Consider the following 20,762-nt stretch of genomic DNA (forward strand, 5'->3'; position numbering starts at 1 on the left):
TCACCATAGGTAGTTGCAGCTTAATGTTGAACTGACTCAAAATTAAATATTTTAGTTCAGTTCAACAAACCAAAATATTTTTATTTGGGTTGGATCTATTCCTAACAAACTAATTGATTTTTGTGCTGGGTGGTAAAAATCAAAATAATCAGGCAAAAATCTAAATTTTGCCACACACACACAAAAATCAGTTCAGTAGAAATTGGAAATTTTCCATTTAAATGATTTTTTTCAGTGGAAAATACAAACCAGCTTTAGTAATAAGATAAAGAAAACACATTCTGATAGCTTTTAGGACAGGGGCAGTGTCTTCATACATGTTTGTACAGTGCCTAGAATAGTAGGGCAATCTCAGTACAGGTCTCTAAGCTCAACTGCAGTATGAATATTACATAATTTTGCATAGAACATTTAGAAGCAACTGATAAAAATGAAGAATATCATATATAAATTAGCACACAAGTGGAAGATCCTAGATACAAACTAGTCTTTCACAAAAAATTCTTGTAAATGAGAAGACAGTGATAAAAATAGATTTTATATAAATGATGATGTCCCATTTTGTAAGTGTCTCAGACTAAGTCTTTTACTCCTGGGGGAAATCTGTGCTACTGTGCACACCTGTATGAATCCTTGTTTGCAGAATTCAGGTAAAATTGTCTTCCAGTCAACCCTGTGAAGACCTCAATTAGCTACATTAGGTCCAGTACTAAAAGCTGTCTGAAAGAATCAAAGAATGAAATTGCAGTGTGTTCTATTACTTTCGGTAAAGCAAGAACAGCTAATTTTTTCCCACTCATATAAGCACACTTGCATGCTAATATTTTATTGATTATGTCTAGTATTATAGAGAAATTGCTAAACCCCCTTAAATTTCTTTGCACTGTACTCAGAATACATTTATACGTTTTTAGTGTACATGCCAAGAAGTTTATGTTTATTTACCACGGTCATCAAGGAGAATATTTTCAGGCTTCAAGTCTCTACAAAGCAAACAAAACAAAAACCGAGTTATCTAAAAAGGAAAATTATAGCCACTATCAGGTGTAGTTTTTGCAGAAACTACAAAATTGCTTTCCTTACAAAAGCGGGACTTGCGTGTGAAGAGACTATAAGAATCTCAAGTTTTGCAACTTTATCTTTTATAATACATATTTAAACGAAAACCTGATGAACTATAGATTAGGAAGCTTAACAGTAGAAATTGTCAGAAACTGATCCCTTCCCTCCCTGCAGAAGATGAATCCAAAAAAAAATTTCCCTGGAAAATGTTGACTTCGGGGGGATGGAGGAAAATCTAAACACATCAACACACACACACTGGGCAAAACCCTGGTGTTCAGTGTTTTGACAGAAAAGTTGACTTTTCTTTGGAAAGCAGATATTCTTCAGGAAAAATTTAATGTAGCTGATTTGCAATGAAACATTGGGTTTTCAGCTACATTAATTTTTTTTAACTTGAATCTGATCCCAATATAGGTAGAGAGGAAAGTTTTCAACCAGCCCTAGTCAAGAGATCTCTTTACCTATATTGGTATCAGATACATGACAGCTACTAACATTTTAAAAATACATTTGTTGTAAACAGCATTCTTATAGATTCATAGATATTTAGGTCAGAAGGGACCATTATGATCATCTAGTCTGACCTCCTGCACAACGCAGGCCACAGAATTTCACCCACCACTCCTACAAAAAAAACCTCACACCTATATCTGTGCTATTGAAGTCCTCAAAATCGTAGTTAAGAGACTTCAAGGAGCTGAGAATCCTCCAGCAAGTGACCTGTGCCCCATGCTACAGAGGAAGGCGAAAAACCTCCAGGGCCTCTTCCAATCTGCCCTGGAGGCAAATTCCTTCCCAACCCCAAATATGGCGATCAGCTAAACTCTGAGCATATGGGCAAGATTCATCAGCCAGATACTACAGAAAATTCTTTCCTGGGTAACTTGGATCTCACCCCATCTAATAGGCCCAATGGCCTGTGATGGGCTATTTATGAATATTTAATTACCAAAACCATGTTACCCTATCATACCATCTCCTCCATAAACTTATAGAGTTTAATCTTGAAGCCAGATAGATCTTTTTCCCCCACTGCTTCCCTTGGAAGGCTATACCAAAACTTCACTCCTCTGATGGTTAAAAACCTTCATCTAATTTCTAGTCTAAATTTCCTAGTGGCCAGTTTATATCCATTTGTTCTTGTGTCCACATTGGTACTGAGCTTAAAATAATTCCAGCTATCGGTGTCTAATTGCAGTGTAGACATACCCCTCAACTCCCTTTGCAGTTTCTGGGTTAGCTGTGTGTTTGTGTCCTACCACTGTTCTGAAGTGTGGCTTTATAATGTTAAGTAGTTGCTATTCAAGGTGTCTGAATTTCATTAGTGGAGGAAGAGATTCCAAAGAATATGTCTGAGCACATGCTGATGATGACAATCATCAGAACCCCGATTCCTGCCTATTACACAGAATGAGGAAATTGACAAAATACAACTTCAAAAGCCTACTCAATGACTCCCGTTATGTTGGATTTATCTGCATTCACTTTCTACTTAACACAAATGTCTGAAGGATTTTTTCTGCTGAACGTATTAGCAAGTTTTGCATTAAATGTACTTCAGTTTGTTAAATTAAGAACATAGAATACTGAGTATTAGGGATGTCAAGCAATTAAAAAAATTGTGATTAATCGCGCTGTTAAACATAATAAAATACCATTTATTTAAATATTTTGGGTGTTTTCTACATTTTCAAATATACTGATTTCAATTATAACAGAATACAAAGTGTACAGTGCTCACTTTATATTTATTTTGATTACAAATATTTGCACTGTAAAAAACAAAAGAGTTAGTATTTTTCAATTCACCTAATACAAGTACTGTAGTACAATCTCTTTATCATGAAAGTTGAACTTAAAAATGTAGAATTATGGACAAAAAAATAACTGCATTCAAAAATAAAACAAAGTCCACTCTGCCCTATTTTTTGTTCAGCTAATCGCTCAGACAAACAAGTTTGTTTACATTTGCAGGAGATAATGCTGCCCGCTTCTTGTTCACAATGTCACCTGAAAGTGAGAACACGTGTTCTCATAGCACTGTTGTAGCTGGCGATTCATATGTCCCTTCATGCTTCAACTATGATTCCAGAGGACATGTGTCCATGCTGATGATGGGTTCTGCTCGATAACAATCCAAAGCAGTGCAGACCGAAGCATGTTCATTTTCATCACCTGAGTCAGATGCCACCAGCAGAAGGTTGATTTTCTTTTTTGGTGGTTCGGGGTCTTTAGTTTCTGCATCAGAGTGTTGCTCTTTTAAGACTTCTGAATGCATGATCCACACCTCATCCCTCTCAGATTTTGGAAGGCACTTCAGATTCTTAAACCTTGGGTCATGGGCTGTAGCTATCTTTAGAAATCTTACATTGATACCTTCTTTGTGTTATGTCAAATCTGCAGTGAAAGTGTTCTTAAAATGAACAACATGTGCAGAGTCATCCTCTGAGACTACTATGACATGAAATATATGGCAGAATGCGCATAAAATAGAGCTGGAGACATACAATTCTCCCCCAAGGAGTTCAGTCACCAATTTAATTAACGCATTATTTGTTTAATGAGCGTCATCAGCATGGAAGCCTGTCCTCTGGAATGGTGGCCAAAGCATGAAGGGGCATACGAATGTTTAGCATAACTGGCATGTAAAAATACCTTGCAATGCCGGCTACAAAAGTCCCATATGCACACCTGTTGTCACTTTCTGGTGACATTGCAAATAAGAAGTTGGCAGCATTATCTCCCGTAAATATAAACAAACTTGCTTGTCTTAGCAATTGGCTAAACAAGCAGGACTGAGTGGACTTGTAGGGTCTAAAGTTTTGCATGGTTTTCTTTCTGAGTGCACTTATGGAACAAAAACAAAATAAATCTATATTTGTAAGTTGCACTTTCACGATAAAGAGATTGCACTACAGTACTTGTATGAAGTGAATTGAAAAATACTGTTTATTTTTACAGTGCAAATATTTGTAATAAAAAATAATATAAAGTGAGCACTGTACACTTTGTATTCTGTGTTGTAATTGAAATCAATATATTTGAAAATGTAGAAAAACATCCACAAATATTTAATAAATTTCAATTGGTATTCTATTGTTTAACAATGCAATTAAAACTGTGATTAATCAGGATTAATTTTTTTCAGTTAATCGCGTGAGTTAACGGAGATTAATCGACATCCCTACCAAGTATACAAAATAGCAAAGAATTCTATTTTGTGTTGCAATTCTGTACTTAACCATAGTATGTTTTGCACTTGCCTTAAATACCATTGATAAACCATATGTAAAGATCTTCCCAATTAAAAAAAAAAGATTTATAAAGACGCATAAAATGTTTGACAGGGTTCCTTCCCCACTCTGAACTTTAGGGTACAGATGTGGGGACCCGCATGAAAGACCCCCTAAGCCTATTCTTACCAGCTTAGGTTAAAAACTTCCCCAAGGTACAAATTTTGCCTTGTCCTTGAACCGTATGCTGCCACCACCAAGCGTTTTAAACAAAGAACGGGGAAAGAGACCACTTGGAGACATCTTCCTCCCAGAATATCCCCCCCAAACCCTACACACCCCCTTTCCTGGAGAGGCTTGAGAATAATATCCTAACCAATTTGTTACAAAATCATCAGAGGCCCAAACTCCTGCATCTTGGAACAATAGAAAAATCAGTCAGGTTCTTAAAAGAAGGATTTTATTTTTTTTAAAAAATGGTAAAAATCATTTCTGTAAAATCAGGATGGAAAATACTTTACAGGGTATTCAGATTCAAAACACAGAGGATCCCCCTCTGGGCAAAACTTAAAGTTACAGAAACCAGGAATAAACCTCCCTCTTAACACAGGGAAAATTCACATAAAACAACAGATAAACTAATCTGCCTTGCCTGTCTTACCTATACTAGTTGCAATATTGGAGACTTGGATTAGGATGGGTTGGAGAAGATGGATTTCTGTCTGGCCTCTCTCAGTCCCAAGAGAACAACCACGTAAACAAAGAGCACAAAACAAAAGCCTTCTCCCCCCCACCCCAAGATTTGAAAGTATTTTGTTCCCTTATTGGTCCTTTGGGTCAGGCGCCAGCCAGGTTAGCTGAGCTTCTTAACCCTTTACAGGTAACAGGATGTTGCCTCTGGCCAGGAGGGATTTTATAGCACTGTATACAGCAAGGTAGTTACCCTTCCCTTTATATTTATGACAATGTTAAGTTATGTTTTAAATTGATTCCACTTTTCATAGCATAAAGACAACACACAAACTAAAACAGAAAACTTAATATAGGTATAATTCTCATTAAGAGATAATATCTAAAACCATATCAACAGCACAAATTTTTAATAAATTGTAATAAATAAGGACAATTCTGAATAAAAGAAGATGATGCATTGAACAATTTAGATCAAATTAAATCTGGTAACACTTCAAGATTCATATTCACAAATTAACCCATTTCTCTGCAGTACATCTTCATTTCATTGTTCTTAGAATAATGGTGATGTACATTTGCTCATGTTCAAGTTTTACTGAGTATATAATCAGTGAGATCAGATAGATGATTATTTACGAGATCAACAAATCAGTGTAGTCAGTGCAATATTTTTCTTTAAGTAAATGAAGATTAAAAACAAACACATGGCAAAGGATTAAAACAATGTGATTTAAAACCATGATTTTGAACCTGTGGTCCTTGGACACCTGGGGTTCCACAGACGATGTCTAAGGGATCCATGAAAGGTAACGATGAAAATAAAGTTTCAAATTCCACAAAAGACATTCAATTTTTCTGATCAATCAAAAGTATATGAATACCCCCACCTACCGGTCAAAATCTAAAAGTGTTGTCGTTACCATAGAAGCTCACAGTTTAGTGCCTTTTCTCACACTGTGTCAAATGCCAGGCCTAGCACATGCAACATTTATAATTACAGTTGGTTCAGTCAGTTTTAACCCTAAGACTTCTGTGGTCGGGGCCCATGCCCCACTGGTTGAATTTCCAAAGAGGTCCTCGATTTGGAATTTTTTTAGGGGTCAACAAATGAAAAAAAAAGGGTTGAAAACCACAGATTTAAGAGACTACAAAGATAATGGTGGTCAGACGGTAGTGATTTGGAAGGCATTTCTGTTTCACATAGAGAAAGTTAAGAATATTTTTTTAAAGACTGCATAAATTTTAGGCTGAAAAAATCTAATCTCCTTTAAGAATTCGAATCTGTTTAGAATTTACATGCCATAGTTTACACTATGGTACTACAAACACAGTACTCTCTGCCTAATTGGGACAACTCCCAGGGAACTGATTAAAACCTAACCATACTTAATAGCAAGGACTGTTGTTTAATGGGGATAGTAATTAATTTCTGGCACGATTTTGACAGCCATTAGCTCAAGAACTCCTGGAGCTACAATCCAGCTGTTGAATGGTGCCTAAGATGAGTTTCCAGGCCTGGTGGTTTATGAGATATTGGACTTTGGAGCTGATGGTGCTTTTTCTTCTTGGGCTGCTCTTATTTGAGACAGCAGCTTTTTTTTTTATGCCGTGGCAACAGTCACCATCCTTGCTGGAAACACAGGCCCCAATCCTGCATTGTGATCCCTAAGTAACACTTCACTTGAATGGACCACAATATAGGATCAGGGCCGCAGCAGGCAACTTTAATATTGGGAATGGAGACCTTATGACTGGACTTTTTTCTGCAGCCAGGGAAATGTGAGAAGATCGTAAGAGGCATAGAAGTAAAACTGGATTTTAAAAAAATAAATACTAGAAATTACACAAGGGCTGGTTCTGTGGCCATTATGTTCTACATGGAAGCACACGTATAAAAACCCAAACCATCACAAAGACTACACAAAAACCCAGCTGCACCTTAATGTTGGATAAGTGAATTAAAATCCCTGGATGAAAGGTGCTGTAAGTACAGAATATTGTTAATATTCCTGCTTAATTGGGGCACATTTCAGTGATTTAGTGATATGCAAAGGACAGAACTAGCATGAGAAACATGGTAAAGATATAAGCATCACTAAAAGCAGTTTTCAGTCCTCCTTTGCTGTGATACGTGTACAGAGTGATCCCATATCCTGGAAAACCAGGAATGTCCTTGTTTTCAGGGCCTGTGCATGTATGTTTTTTCAAAGCAGTGTTCTGTCCCAGTTTTTGTAACCCCGTGAAGACTCTGAGCAGCTGCAGGAGTTGTTAGCCAGCAAGGCTGGACACGAGGTTATCAAGTGCAGGGACCAGCTACCAACAGGCTGGCCACATACTGCCATGTTTCCTTCCTCTTCCATGAGCATGACAGACAGATCCTCTTGAAATCCTGGACTCTTTGAGGGCTAGTGCAGTTTCCTGCTCTTGTTTACAAAAGCTCTCTCTCCCCCTCCTTCCCAGGCACATAATCCTATTTCAAAGATGCTCGTAACCCTACTACACTGAACCAGGAACAGGACTGTAGGAGAGAAAGGGAAGCAAGTTGTAATCCTTTCTTTCATAAGTACAGCTTTTTCTCTTGGAAAAAATCTGGTCACCCTTATCTAGTCAGGAGATGTCAGAACAGCTTCACGACTGCTTAATCTTGGCTGTTAGCTTGCTTTTACGTGCCAACAACTTATGGTGATATGCTATGCAGAGAGTCTCACAGCTGCCACCAAGCAGGCTCATTCCCAACGCAGGTAGTGCCCTCCTCCCAACTCTGGGCTATCCTTTAAAACACAATGGGCCCCTGTAGCTTGACAACAATATTACTATCACTCTCTAAAGAAAGAAAAGGAGTACTTGTGGCACCTTAGAGTGACTAACAAATTTATCTGAGCATAAGCTTTCGTGAGCTACAGCTCACTTCATCAGATGCATGTAGTGGAAAATACAGTGGGGAGATTTTATATACATAGAGAACATGAAATAATGGGTGTTACCATACACACTGTAACAAGAATGATCAGGTAAGGTGAGCTATTACCAGCAGGAGAGCGGAGGGAGAAAAAACCTTTTGTAGTGAGGTTCCTTGCCCCTCTCCTCCCCTCCCGCTGGTCATAGCTCACCTGACCTGATCACTCTTGTTACAGTGTGTGTGGTAATTTTGACCATTTAACATTTTATTTTAAAATATAAAGTTATTTGGAAATTGAATAAAATAAATTGAAATTTGCTGTGTTTCAGTGTTAGTGAATCTGCATTTTTTTTTTTTTTGCCAAAAAACAAAACAAAAAAACCCATGACTTTCAGTCAAAAAGTTTCACTCTGTCATTGGTGATGACCAAGGTGTCCTAATAAAGAAAATTATATTGGTTCAAGTTAATCCTGCCACTTTAGAGACTAAGAAACGAACAGAATACCACAATGCTTTCAGCTCCTCCTGAAGGAATTGCATTAGCAATTGAAGATAAAATCATTCCCAGAGGTGTGTAGACATTGATTCTGGACATACAACAATGAATTTTGGCACGGCAAGTTGCTGTATAGGTCTAAGAGCAATTCTGGTTAAGCAAAATGTGTTAAGATCAGTTCAGTTTTCTTCCATTGCACACTACGGGCCCATCTGTACTGAGAAACTCAATTTTAAGAGTGTTGAGCACCCTCACTGAACTCCATTTAAAGTGAATAGAAGCTACAAGAGTTTGCGAGCTCTGGAAAGTCAGGCTTTAGATAATTATACTAGATAAACAGCAGTAAAACCAATCTGGACTACAACATAACATTATTATTATTCATCTTATCTGACTGCCTAGAAGTCCCAGTCATGGATCAGGCCCCATTGTGCTAGGCACTGTATGAACACAGAACAAAATGACAATCCCTGTTCCAAAGAGATTACAATCTTGATCTTGTTCCAGTTTTCCAGATCAGTTCTTGAAAAGCTTTTGAAGTGAAAAATGTTGCAGTTTTATTGTGTGTTAAGAATGGAGCTGAAGTTAACAGTTAATGGCCTCCAGAATGCTTTCCATGTAGCTAAAGGAGGAGCGCACTGTTTCATAAATTTATTGATGAACATTCCTCCCGTCCCAACCAAGTACAAGTCACCACTGGAAAATTCTTGTGATAGGTTATTGAAATAAAGTGGGCACAGTCCACTATCTAAAAAGAGGATGATTTTTTCAGTGTAGGTATGTATGCCTAAACAAGGTAATGCTACTGATTTCAATTTGATTCATATTAGGGATTACTCACATGTAGAGTGGCAATGCACAAGAAGATTCAAGCTCTCTCAGATGGTCAGCACAATTCTAGATGACAAATGAGTGAAGTAAAATATTTATGAATTAAATGGTCCAATTCTACAATGTGCTGAGCATCCTGAACTACCAATTAAATCCATGGCAGTTGAGGGCACTCTGTTTCTTTCAGGGTCAGGATCATGGTTTGTGAAGAGTTGTGGCATCTTTAAGGCAGAAAAAGCATTAAGAAAGATAAATAGATTTTATGAAATTGGACTACGGATGTCTTAGTGTATAATAATCAATGTAAGCAGAAGATTTTAAGTGCACCCTGCCCCCCAACTCCCTGCACCTCGCACCCCTCCTGCACCCCAACTCCCTGCCCTGAGCCCCCTGCCACACCCTGCACCCCAACTCCCTGCTCTGAGTTCCACCGCACCCTGCACCCCAACTCCCTGCCCTGAGCCCCGTTGTACCCCACACCCCTCCTGCACCCCAACCCCCTGCCCTGAGTTCCCTCCCACAGTCCACACCTCTCCTGTGCCCCTGCTGAGCCCCCTCCTGCACCCCAACCCCCTTCTCCGAGCACCCTCATACACCCCACACCCCTTCTCTGCCCCAATCCCTTGCCCTGCGCTCATTCCTGCACACTGCACCCCCTCCCACACCCTGCACTCCCTCCCACACCCCAACCCCCTGCCCCAGCCCTGCATACAATTTCCCCACCCAGATGTGGCCCTCGGCCCAAAAAGTTTGCCCACCCCGATCTACTCTCAGATATTATTTTAAAAGTTAACAGCAATAGAGGACCTTCTGTGCTGGAGGAAAGTGTAGAGAGGTAGAGCATGTTAATTATTGCAGTTGGAGAAGAAAACGAATTTGTAAAAAACAAACTGGACTCAACTGAAAACCAAGTCAAGTTACATGAAGAGGATTATGGATTTTTCCACCAAATCTTGTGTGGAGGAAGTCAAATTATCTGTATAAATTTCTTCAAACTGACTGCCTTACGTTTTAGGCTTTACCATTTCCACATAGATAGATTCCTATTAAGAAATCAGAAAGCTCAAGAATTAAACACAGGATTTTAATCACCACAAAATGCAAGTGACCTATGTTCTGAACATAGCTGTGGAAACGGATTATATTTTCTACATGATTTCTATAATCAGATTTTACAATTACTATATTCCTGATTCTATAAAGAAAAGCATTTGAAAACACTAATCAATTAACATTTTTTAGGGGTAGCTTCTTCCCTGACAGGTACAGTATATCAAAACAACAAACCTCTTTCTGCTTTAGATGAAACTGACCATTTTATATTGAAGAAGGGGAGAGAGATTTGACAGAGTCCACATTGCAGTCATAATATCATCCAGACATTTTCTAGTTTTATTCCACAGGGATCACTGAATGTCAGACCTTATTTCCAAATGCCTACTTTGTTGACCATTTACACTGCTTTACCAAGTCTTACACTGTGCTGCATAGATAGTATAAGTATTAGGACTGAACGTAAGTAGTTTTCCTGAATGTGTGCAAATTATCCAATATATGGATGTGTACTTATCTCTGCTCATTGGTTCTCTTACATATGAAGAAATGCAGAAAGCAATAAGAATAGTTTTGGTTTCTGACTGGGACATAACTTTATCCTGAGTTATTTGCAGTGATATTCTGAAGGTACTGCACAGGAATGAGATTGTTGTTAAACATCGGACAGTTTTGCAAGACTGATGTCTCTGAGAAGCACTTATTTCATCAATTATTATATTGCATAAGGAAGGAGAGGGCTCAGACTCAAGCAAGAACATACAAGATTGTAGAATTTTTAACAGAAAATAACAAACAGGGATCCAACAAGCAGGTAAGGCTCAATCTCTTTCAGGTTATGTTAATATTTAACAAACTAGGTTCAAACACTCATCACAGCTTTTTATTTAACCCTGAGTTAAAGGATCCAGCCACAGGCCCTGTTGAGGTGGCAGCACTTCAGAAATGAGTCTGGCAGTCTCAACCTAGCTCGCTTCTTATGGTCATCTCAGAAACCACTAGACAATTTTGCACAATTAACAGTGCCCGATCTATGACTCCGGGTGCTGTAGATTAGGATTAATATGTATCTGCAGATTTGGGTAGAAAAGAACATAACAGTGGCCTTACTGGGTCAAACCATTAGTTCATCTAGCTTAGTATCCTCCCTTCTGACAGTGGCCAGTAACAAAAGTTTCAGAGGGAATGAACAGAATAGGGAAATTTATAGAGTGATCCCTGTCCTTCTGTCCCAGATTCTAGCAGTCAAAGATTTCGGGACACCCAGAACACGGGGTTGCATCCCTGACCATCTTGGCCAATAGCTAATATCTTTCATGAACATGTCATTCTTTTTCCACCCTGTTATACTTTTGGCCTTCACAACATCCCCAGCAATGAGTTCCACAAGTTGCCTGAGCGTTGTGTGAAGTACTTCATTTTGTTTTTTTAAACCTGCTGTCTATTAATTTTATTAGGTGACCCCGGTTCTTGTGTTATGTTATTCACTTTCTCCACAATACTCATGATTTTATGGACCTCTACCATATCCCCCTTAATCATCTCTTTTCTAAACTAAACAGTCCACAACTTCTTAATCTCTCCTCATAGGGAAGTTGTTCCATACTCCTAATAATTTTTGTTGCCATTCTCTGTACTTTTTCCATTTCTAACTTATCTTTTTTGAGATGAGGTGATCAGAACGGCATGCAGTATTCAAGGTATGGGTATACCATGGATTTATATAGTGGCATTATGATATTTTCAGTCTTATTATCTATCCCTTTCCTAATGGTTCCTAACATTCTGTTAGCTTTTTTGACTGCTGCAGCACATAGAGCAGATGTTTTCAGAGAGCTATCCACAATGACTCCAAGATCTCTTTCTTGAGCAGTAACATAATTTAGACCCCACCACCTTGTATGTATAGTTGGGATTATGTTTTCCAATGTGAATTACTTTTTATTTATCAACACTGAATTTCATCTGCCATTTTGTTGCCCAGTTACAAAGGGATCTCACAAAACTGGGTAACCCTTTGGTCAGCTTTGGAGTGAACTATCTTGAGTAATTTGATATCATCTGCATATTTGCTACTTCACTGTTTACCCCCTTTTCCAGATCATTTATAAATATGTTCATCTGCCCTGGTTCCAGTACAGATCCTTGGGGGATCCCGCTATTTACCAATCTCCATTGTGAAAACTGACCATTTATTCCTTCACTTTAACCAAATATTTGTTTTAACCTTATCTTTTAATCAGTTAGTGATCCATGAGAGAACCTTTCCTATTAGCCATGATTACTTATTTTGCTTAAGAGCCTTTGATGTGGGACCTTGTCAAAGGCTTTCTGAAACTCCAATTACACTATATCAACTGGATCACCTTGTTCACATGTTTACCAATACCCTGAAAGAATTCTCGTGAACTTGTGAGGCATAATTTCTCTTTACATGCCTCTTTCCCAAAATATCATGTTAATATGTGTCTGATAATTCTGTTCATTATGATCATTTCAACCAGTTTGTCTGGCAATGAAGTTAGGCTTACTAGCCTGTAACTGCCAGGATTGCATCTCAAACCTTTTTAAAAAAATCAGTGTTGCATTAGTTACCCGCCAGTCATCTGGTACACAAAGCTGATTTAATAATAGGGTACGTACCACAGTTAGTAGTTCAATTACATGCATGAGTTCCTTCAGAACTCTTCAGAGAATACCATTTGGTCCTGGTGACTTATTACAATTTAATTTAAAACTTGCTCAGCATCTAATGAAAGCTATTGCAATTGTCATCCACTTCCATAAATGCTCTTTTCACTCAAACCATTTAAAAAAGGAAAAGGATTCAAATGCTGTTTATGAATAATTGACAGACTACTGCTTAATTAACTGAGAAACACACTAGTATAGATATAGACAGTAGAAAAGCCTACTCGTTGTTAGGATAAACTAACCCAGTATGGAAGAAACCTCAATAGTTATATACTATTAAAGAAAATAAGTTGAAGTACTTTCAAATTAAAAGTAATATTAAGGGAAGAAGGATGATTTTGTAGTGAAGCCACAAGTCTGAAAGACCTGGATTTTATCTCTGACTCTGCCATTGACTTCCTGTAATACCTTGGGCAAGTCATTTGACCTTTGCATGTCTCAGTGGTCTTCCCCTTTCCCAACACTTTATCTATGAGGAAAAGATCCCCCTTTTTTATAATTTTATGCACACATTCACAATCACAGGTTATACTAGGTGCTTTACAGAACAAATAAAGAAGTAAGAGCCTTGATCCAAAGTGTTTACAATTGAGTTTATCCTCATTCATTGCAGCACATCTGAAGTACAGCAGAGGTTAATGAGAGACACAGATCATAGCAATAAAGTCACATGGTTATTCAGTTATGCTAGGTGCACATCTTGATGGTTCAGTTAATTTAATAAAAACAATGTTTTGTGTGAGACAGAGCCTGGCCTAGGAATTATATAAGAGATATTTCAGATGGGTGCCATGGTAAGTGGCATTCCCCACCACTGAATTTGTACTTGCAGGGATCTCCTCTCTCTACATCTGAATATTGCTATGTCCCTGACACGCATCATTTTCCAGGGAGAATTCTTCCATTATTTTATAATAGTCAACCATGGATTGATGCTTATTTTAAGTGTATACAGACTTTTTGGATAAGAATTTTAACAGAAGAGGGATTAGGAAACAGAATTTCCAATTCCCACCACAGTCAGAAAAAAAATAATGCACAATTCAATGGAACTACTAGACCATTAGCACACAGGAATAGGTATACAAAATAACTTAACAGCTTTGAAGCAAGAAAAGTCAATTTAATCCTATATGCAAACATGCAGAGTTGACAAGTTTCAAGGCATACATTATTGCAGTTAACACTTACCTGTAAACAATTCTCTCTCTGTGTAAGTCCTCCAAGCCGCAGCACAGCTCTGCAGCATAGAAAACAGCCCTTTCTTCATCAAAGCCAGGATTTCCCATGTTGTAAATGTGAAACTTCAAATCCCCTCCATTCATAATGGTTAATACTAAACAAAGGGCATCTTTAGTCTCATAGGTGTAGGATAAACTAACCTAAAGACAAAAAATACTTGTTGGTTCATTCATGACCCCCAATTTCATCCCTTCTTTCTAATTCAGTCAGTAGATAGTACTTTTATAATCAACCAATTAGGCAATAGGTTAACTCTGCCAATGTTACGTTTTGGACAACCAGCCATTTTAATTTTCCAGAGAATATGGGAAAAACCCCAAACAATCACCATTGTTAATTTTGGGGCAAAAGAATCCAAGCTGATCATCAGCCAAGACCAATACAGACTAACACGGCTGTTACTCTGAAACCTGACAGTATGATAAAAACTTGTACAGGAGAATGGCTTATGCCCCCTGAAACACCACCCAGACACTGGATCTCTTATTGACAGTGCTCTTCAGTTTTCAGTCCACATGGATGAAGATAATAACTTGCACACAGAATACCTTTCCATGTACACTCAGAAATGAGTGATCACTGTTTCTAAAAAGTGAGACTTAGAGAAGCACAGAGAGCTGTAAATTGCCCCAAGTCTGACAGAGTCAATGACAAACCAAGGTATATAACCCAGAATGCCCAACTTCAAGTCCCTTACTCTAGTGGCTAGAGTAGTAATTTCCTTTCTTGATAACAGCACCCTTTAACCGTGAAATGAAGAGCTGCACGAAGCCAAGCATAGTATCTCCTCTCATTGGTTAGCTGGAGGCACAGTATCCAGAATGAGGCACCAGCAGGGCAGACAGAGAAGTGAAAAAGTCATAGGGGGAGGAGGAGACAAACGAAATAAAAATACAAAAAGTGGAAAAAAGCTACATCAGAACTGCCACAGGAGTCTGTATAGCATCCTGCATACAAAATACATCTCAAAATGTTTGTTTAAATTCAGTACAAACAGAAACACACATCATACATTGTCCAAGAAGTGAGGTGTGGACAGTATGGTAAATACAAGTGAAACACTCAGTTATAAAGCCAATATAAAGCCAGACACTTAAGGTATGTCTACACTGCAATTAAAAACCCGCAGCTGGCCTGTGCCAGCTGATTCAGGCTCATGGGGCTTGTGCTGCAAGGCTGTTTCATTGCAGTGTAGACTTCCAGGTTCAGGCTGGAGTTCAGGCTCAAGGACCCTGCAAGGTGGGAGAGTCCTAGAGCCTGGGCTCCAACCTGAACCCGGAAGTCTACTGTCAAGGTTCCTCCCCCACTCTGAACTCTAGGGTACAGATGTGGGGACCTGCATGAAAAACCTCCTAAGCTTATCTTTACCAGCTTAGGTCAAAACTTCCCCAAGGTACAAAATATTCCACCCGTTGTCCTTGGACTGGCCGCTACCACCACCAATCTAATACTGGTTACTGGGGAAGAGCTGTTTGGACGCGTCCTTCCCCCCAAAATACTTCCCAAAACCTTGCACCCCACTTCCTGGACAAGGTTTGGTAAAAAGCCTCACCAATTTGCCTAGGTGACTACAGACCCAGACCCTTGGATCTTAAGAACAATGAACAATCCTCCCAACACTTGCACCCCCCCTTTCCTGGGAAATGTTGGATAAAAAGCCTCACCAATTTGCATAGGTGACCACAGACCCAAACCCTTGGATCTGAGAACAATGAAAAAGCATTCAGTTTTTTACAAGAAGACTTTTAATAAAAAATAGAAGTAAATAGAAATAAAGAAATCCCCCCTGTAAAATCAGGATGGTAGATATCTTACAGGGTAATTAGATTCAAAAACATAGAGAACCCCTCTAGGCAAAACCTTAAGTTACAAAAAAGATACACAGACAGAAATAGTTATTCTATTCAGCACAATTCTTTTCTCAGCCATTTAAAGAAATCCTAATCTAACACATACCTAGCTAGATTACTTACTAAAAGTTCTAAGACTCCATTCCTGGTCTATCCCGGCAAAGACCCAGCATACAGACAGACACAGACCCTTTGTTTCTCTCCCTCCTCCCAGCTTTTAAAAGTATCTTGTCTCCTCATTGGTCATTTTGGTCAGGTGCCAGCGAGGTTACCTTTAGCTTCTTAACCCTTTACAGGTGAGAGGAGCTTTCCCCTGGCCAGGAGGGATTTCAAAAGGGGTTTACCCTTCCCTTTATATTTATGACATCTACGCTACAATGAAACAGCCCTGTGGCCCGAGCCCTGCAAGCCTGAGTCAACTGGCACAGGCCAGCTGCACGTGTCTAATTGCAGTGTAGACAGACCCTAAGAGCCACAAACAAGAAGAGATTATGTGCTTTCAGAGATCTTTCCAGAGATAAAAAGTTGATGAGATGAAGAAATATAGGGACGTTGTTCCAGACCACAGAACTGAAGAAGGAAGCCTAGTATCTATGGCAAGATTGTGTGAAAAAGAGGTAAAACTAGAGACACACCCTGTGGCTATTTCTAGACTAGAATTCTTGCTGAGGCTGGTACTCAAGTTAACTGGCAATTAAATGACTTGACACCACAAATATTTGTTCCAGTAAACAGAACATTGTGGCTTACCCTAGAATTCAGTGGGTCTTGATTAGCATTTACAAAGTAGAGATAACTGGCAGTTGATTAACTTGCAGTAAAATCTCTAGCCTAGACATAGCCTGTGTGTGAAGCAAGTCTGTGGAAATATTTAAAAATGCAGAAGGCAGTTTTAAACTGGATCCTATTCAATGTACACGTGCAGTGGCAATTTTCCTATCAAAACTGTGTCTCATTCATATTCCTCATCCTGCCCATGTGCTATATGTGTTGATGTTAGTGCATGTTTGGGAAACTCAGCTATTCCTTAGTTCCTCAAGGTGCAGCAAGTCAGAAGATTTTATTTGCTTCATGTGCGAAACACTTTGAGATGTCTTCCTACACAAAAACCTGGGCAATAAGGTGACTGGCTAACAGAGGTACAGATGGTTAGGCTGATATATCTATGCAACAGATAAACTAGGTTAGAACCAAGTTGCAGCCTGATAATCCCATTCTAGCCCTGACTGTAAGTAGAGTTGACATGTGATACAACCACATATTAGAAATAGTGTGTCAAATAAGGGCAAAAGTCAAATGCAGAGTCAGTCATCTTATAACCTTATATCTGCAATGTAGACAGGTCTTTACGGTGCTCTGCTATTCCCACTAGACAAATGCAACTCCCAAGTGAAATGAAGTTGGAACTACCCTCTAATTCTTTCACGTATAAATCCCATGAGAGAGAGATTCAATATTACATATTTTATTTCTCAGAGACAGACAGAATGGTGGCTACCCTTATCAATTTTTCAGGATTCTATATTGACAAATTCTATGATGCATGAGTTAGTCTTTAAAGTTAACTGGCCTTCATTTTAAAGGACTTGAACATTTTAGCTTTTATAGGTAGCTAAATGCTCATTACTATGAACAGATGGGATTAGCATTGGTCACAGAATGGAAAGAGAGTCAATATTAATAGATTAAAGGCAGAGGGAACATTATCTAATTTACTCTTCGGCATAAAAAACACCATAGAATTTTTCCTGTGATTCTTGTATCAAATCCAATAACATCTGTTTGAGCAAAAGCATATATTTTTTAAAGACATATTTATTCTTGTCAAAAGATGGATAATCTATCACATCCCCAGGTAAATTGTTCTAACAGTAAATTATGCTCACTTAAAAATGTGCACCTTATTTCTAGTCTGAAGTTGTCTAGCTTCAGGTTTCCAGCCATTATATTATACCTGGTCTACTAAATTAAAGAGCAATTTTTTTCCCCATGTAGAAACTTTTAAAATGTGATCAAATTACCTTTAAAACCTTTTATTGGATAAACTAAACTGATTGAGCTTCTTTAATCTCTCATTTTAAGGCTGCTTTTTAATTTTTTTTTCCAGTTTGCCAACATAGTTTTTAAAAAGTGTTGAGACCAGACTGGACATAATCAGAGTAGATAAAAAATATTTTTTAATTTGAAAATTGGATTTGTTTAAAATGAAATTAATTTCTTTTTAAAAAATAAACCTGTTTAAAATTATATTTGAAATGACAATCTCTGTTAAGGTCTAAACTTAATATAATGTATTCAAATAAAAAAATATACTGCATTAATGAACCCTTCTTTAGTTATACACATCAGAGAAAACCTCTAACTTCTGAGGTCAACTCAGCCTGCATTAAGTAAGTATTTGTATTATTTTCAGTCTTTAAAATGGAAGTGAATCTGGATATTTACACTTTTCCAAATGCAAGTTCTTTCAGTTTCTGTTGTGTACAAAAGCTTTTGCCTTAATTATTTTTTGTTTCAGTTTAGCTAGTAGGTGCAGAGAGAATGTTTTCTTCATTTGTACTATTTCCTTTGAAGTCAAGTAACCAACTGAGAGATGATGAAGCAGGAAAGCTTGTTTTCCTCTTCCAACCTATAAACAAAAATCAGGTGGGAAGAGGATGAAATCTATTACTTCTAAAAACTTGATGGATATGTGGTCAAATTTTCAAAGAGATATTTAAGTACCTGATGAAATCTTCAAAAGTCTCTGAACAGATTACGTGCCTAATGTCCATTGATTTCAATAGTAGTTAGGCACCTCCCCCAGTTTAGGCACTTTTGAAAAGCCCACTACGCAGCTAAGTTTTTAGGCACCTAAATACCTTTGAAAGCTGGCCCATTGTGATCAGAAACAGTCAATTCACTAAACTACTGTAAATATTTCATTTAATATAACAGGGGTGATCAAACTGTGGCTCAGGAGCCGCATGCGGCTCTTTTAGAATTAAAGTGCGGCTCGCGGAGCTCCCAATGCCCCCACCATTCTCCACCTACCAGACTTGGGAAAGGGAGGGGGAACTTGGATCCTCTGCCTTGCAGTAGGGTGGTGGGGTATGGGCTTCTGCCCAGTGGGAAGGGGATTGTCGGGGCTTCTGTCCCACAGGAAACCCCTGCCAGGGCTCAGGGCTTCAGCAGGGGGCAGCTGAAGCCCCGAGCCCCAGCAGGCACCTCCAGTGGGACAGAAGCCCCAAGCCCCAGCAGGCACGCCCCGGCTCTCCAACTTCTGAAGATTGTCTTATGTGGCTCGGGGGCGGGGGGGTGGAGTGGGGTGGGGAGGTGGGTCATAAAGTTTGGCCATCCCTGTAATAAGTTAATTTTCCAACATATTTAAGGTAGTTTTATTTATCTAGATATAAATATCTAGGGAACTTTTAGCACACAGCATCAGGTGCATGACGGCAGTTAGTGCATGACACATTGGAGGACTATAGATTTATACCCCAGTCTACTGCACGCTAACTGTTCACCTAAACATAAAAAAACAAAAGCAAACCACACTTTTAAATGTTGGCTCTGTGCAATTTGAATTGAATTCCAATGTCCATCTTGACACAAATGAGTAAAAGAGGTCATCTAGTAAAAACAAAGGTGGCATTCACTATTCTAACATAATAAAAATGTAAAAAAAAAAAATCACAATTAAGAATTTGCATAAATGTATGTTAAAGCATTATACTTTCTTAAATACATGTGTACCTATGTAAAGCAGTGGTTCTCAACGTGCAGACTGCCCGTGGCCCAATTAGCACACAGCTGTGGCCCAGCCAGTCCACTGGCTGCTTTCTGGCTCTGCATGGTAGGCTCAGGGTCCAGGCTGCAGGCTCCTGCCTGCCCTACACAGTACCACACCAAGGTCGGGGTCCAGGCTGTGGGCTCTGGGCTGCCCGCCCGGCCCTGCACAGCAGCAGAGTCCCCAACCCTGCACTGTCTCCCGGCCCCGCATAGTGGGGTCAGGGTCCCTGCCGCCTGCCCTGCACCCAGCGCTTTGCTCCTGGCCCCACTCTGTGGAGGGGACTCTGGGCACTGTGGTTCTCAACCTGCAGCCTAGGTAACACTTTGTGGGCCGCATATGCATATGATGGGTCTTCACAGATCTAAAGCTAGATTCACAAAGGGTCTTAGGCACCTAGAAAAACCACAGGAACAACACTGCAATCCACAAAGCCTGAGTTAGGCATCCAGGCTCCCAGTACAATGAATGGGGAGAGAGAAGTGCCTTAGACTACGATTCACAAAAGTCAGCCTGCTAGGTGGGGAGCTGCCTAAGCTAGCAAATGCAAGATGCTGGCGAGAGGGGTGTGTGCTAAGCCCTGCCACTCTCACAGAGATAGGCACCTAAGTCAGGACTGTAGGAGGGTGTCTATATCTGTGATTCTAAGCTGTGAATCCTCTCCTGAAGGGAAGCACCTAAGGCCTGTTTTTGCAAGAAGCCAGGGGGAAAGAGGGTAGAGGAAAAGAAGGAGGAGCACCTCCCTTATAACTTTTAGTCGAAGCAGGGATGTGGGAGCGCTCCGGTTCAAGTCACCCCTACATCTGAGGAGAAGGGATTTGAACAGAGATCTGCTACCTCTCAAGTGAGTGCCCTAACCACTGGGCTATAGGATATTCTGATGAGGCTCACCCTCAGTTTCTCCTATTGAAGCTGTTGTACTTTGGATAAACAACTG

At 39.3% G+C, this 20,762-nt stretch overlaps 1 protein-coding gene across 1 annotated transcript in view; it reads right to left on the bottom strand.

Annotated features, from left to right (window-relative positions):
- The window catches only part of GRK4 (G protein-coupled receptor kinase 4), an 82,556-nt gene that overhangs the window by 14,715 nt on the left and 47,079 nt on the right, over positions 1 to 20,762 (bottom strand). The window contains exons 9-10 of the mRNA XM_084626448.1: positions 14,156 to 14,346; positions 946 to 983 (exon numbers count right to left, since the gene is read on the bottom strand). Of these exons, the coding sequence (XP_084482574.1) occupies positions 946 to 983; positions 14,156 to 14,346 (229 nt within the window). The remainder of the gene's footprint in view (positions 1 to 945; positions 984 to 14,155; positions 14,347 to 20,762) is intronic.

This window comes from Lepidochelys olivacea (assembly GCF_965140295.1).
Source record: "Lepidochelys olivacea isolate rLepOli2 genome assembly, chromosome: 4".
Lineage (NCBI taxonomy): Eukaryota > Metazoa > Chordata > Testudines > Cheloniidae > Lepidochelys > Lepidochelys olivacea.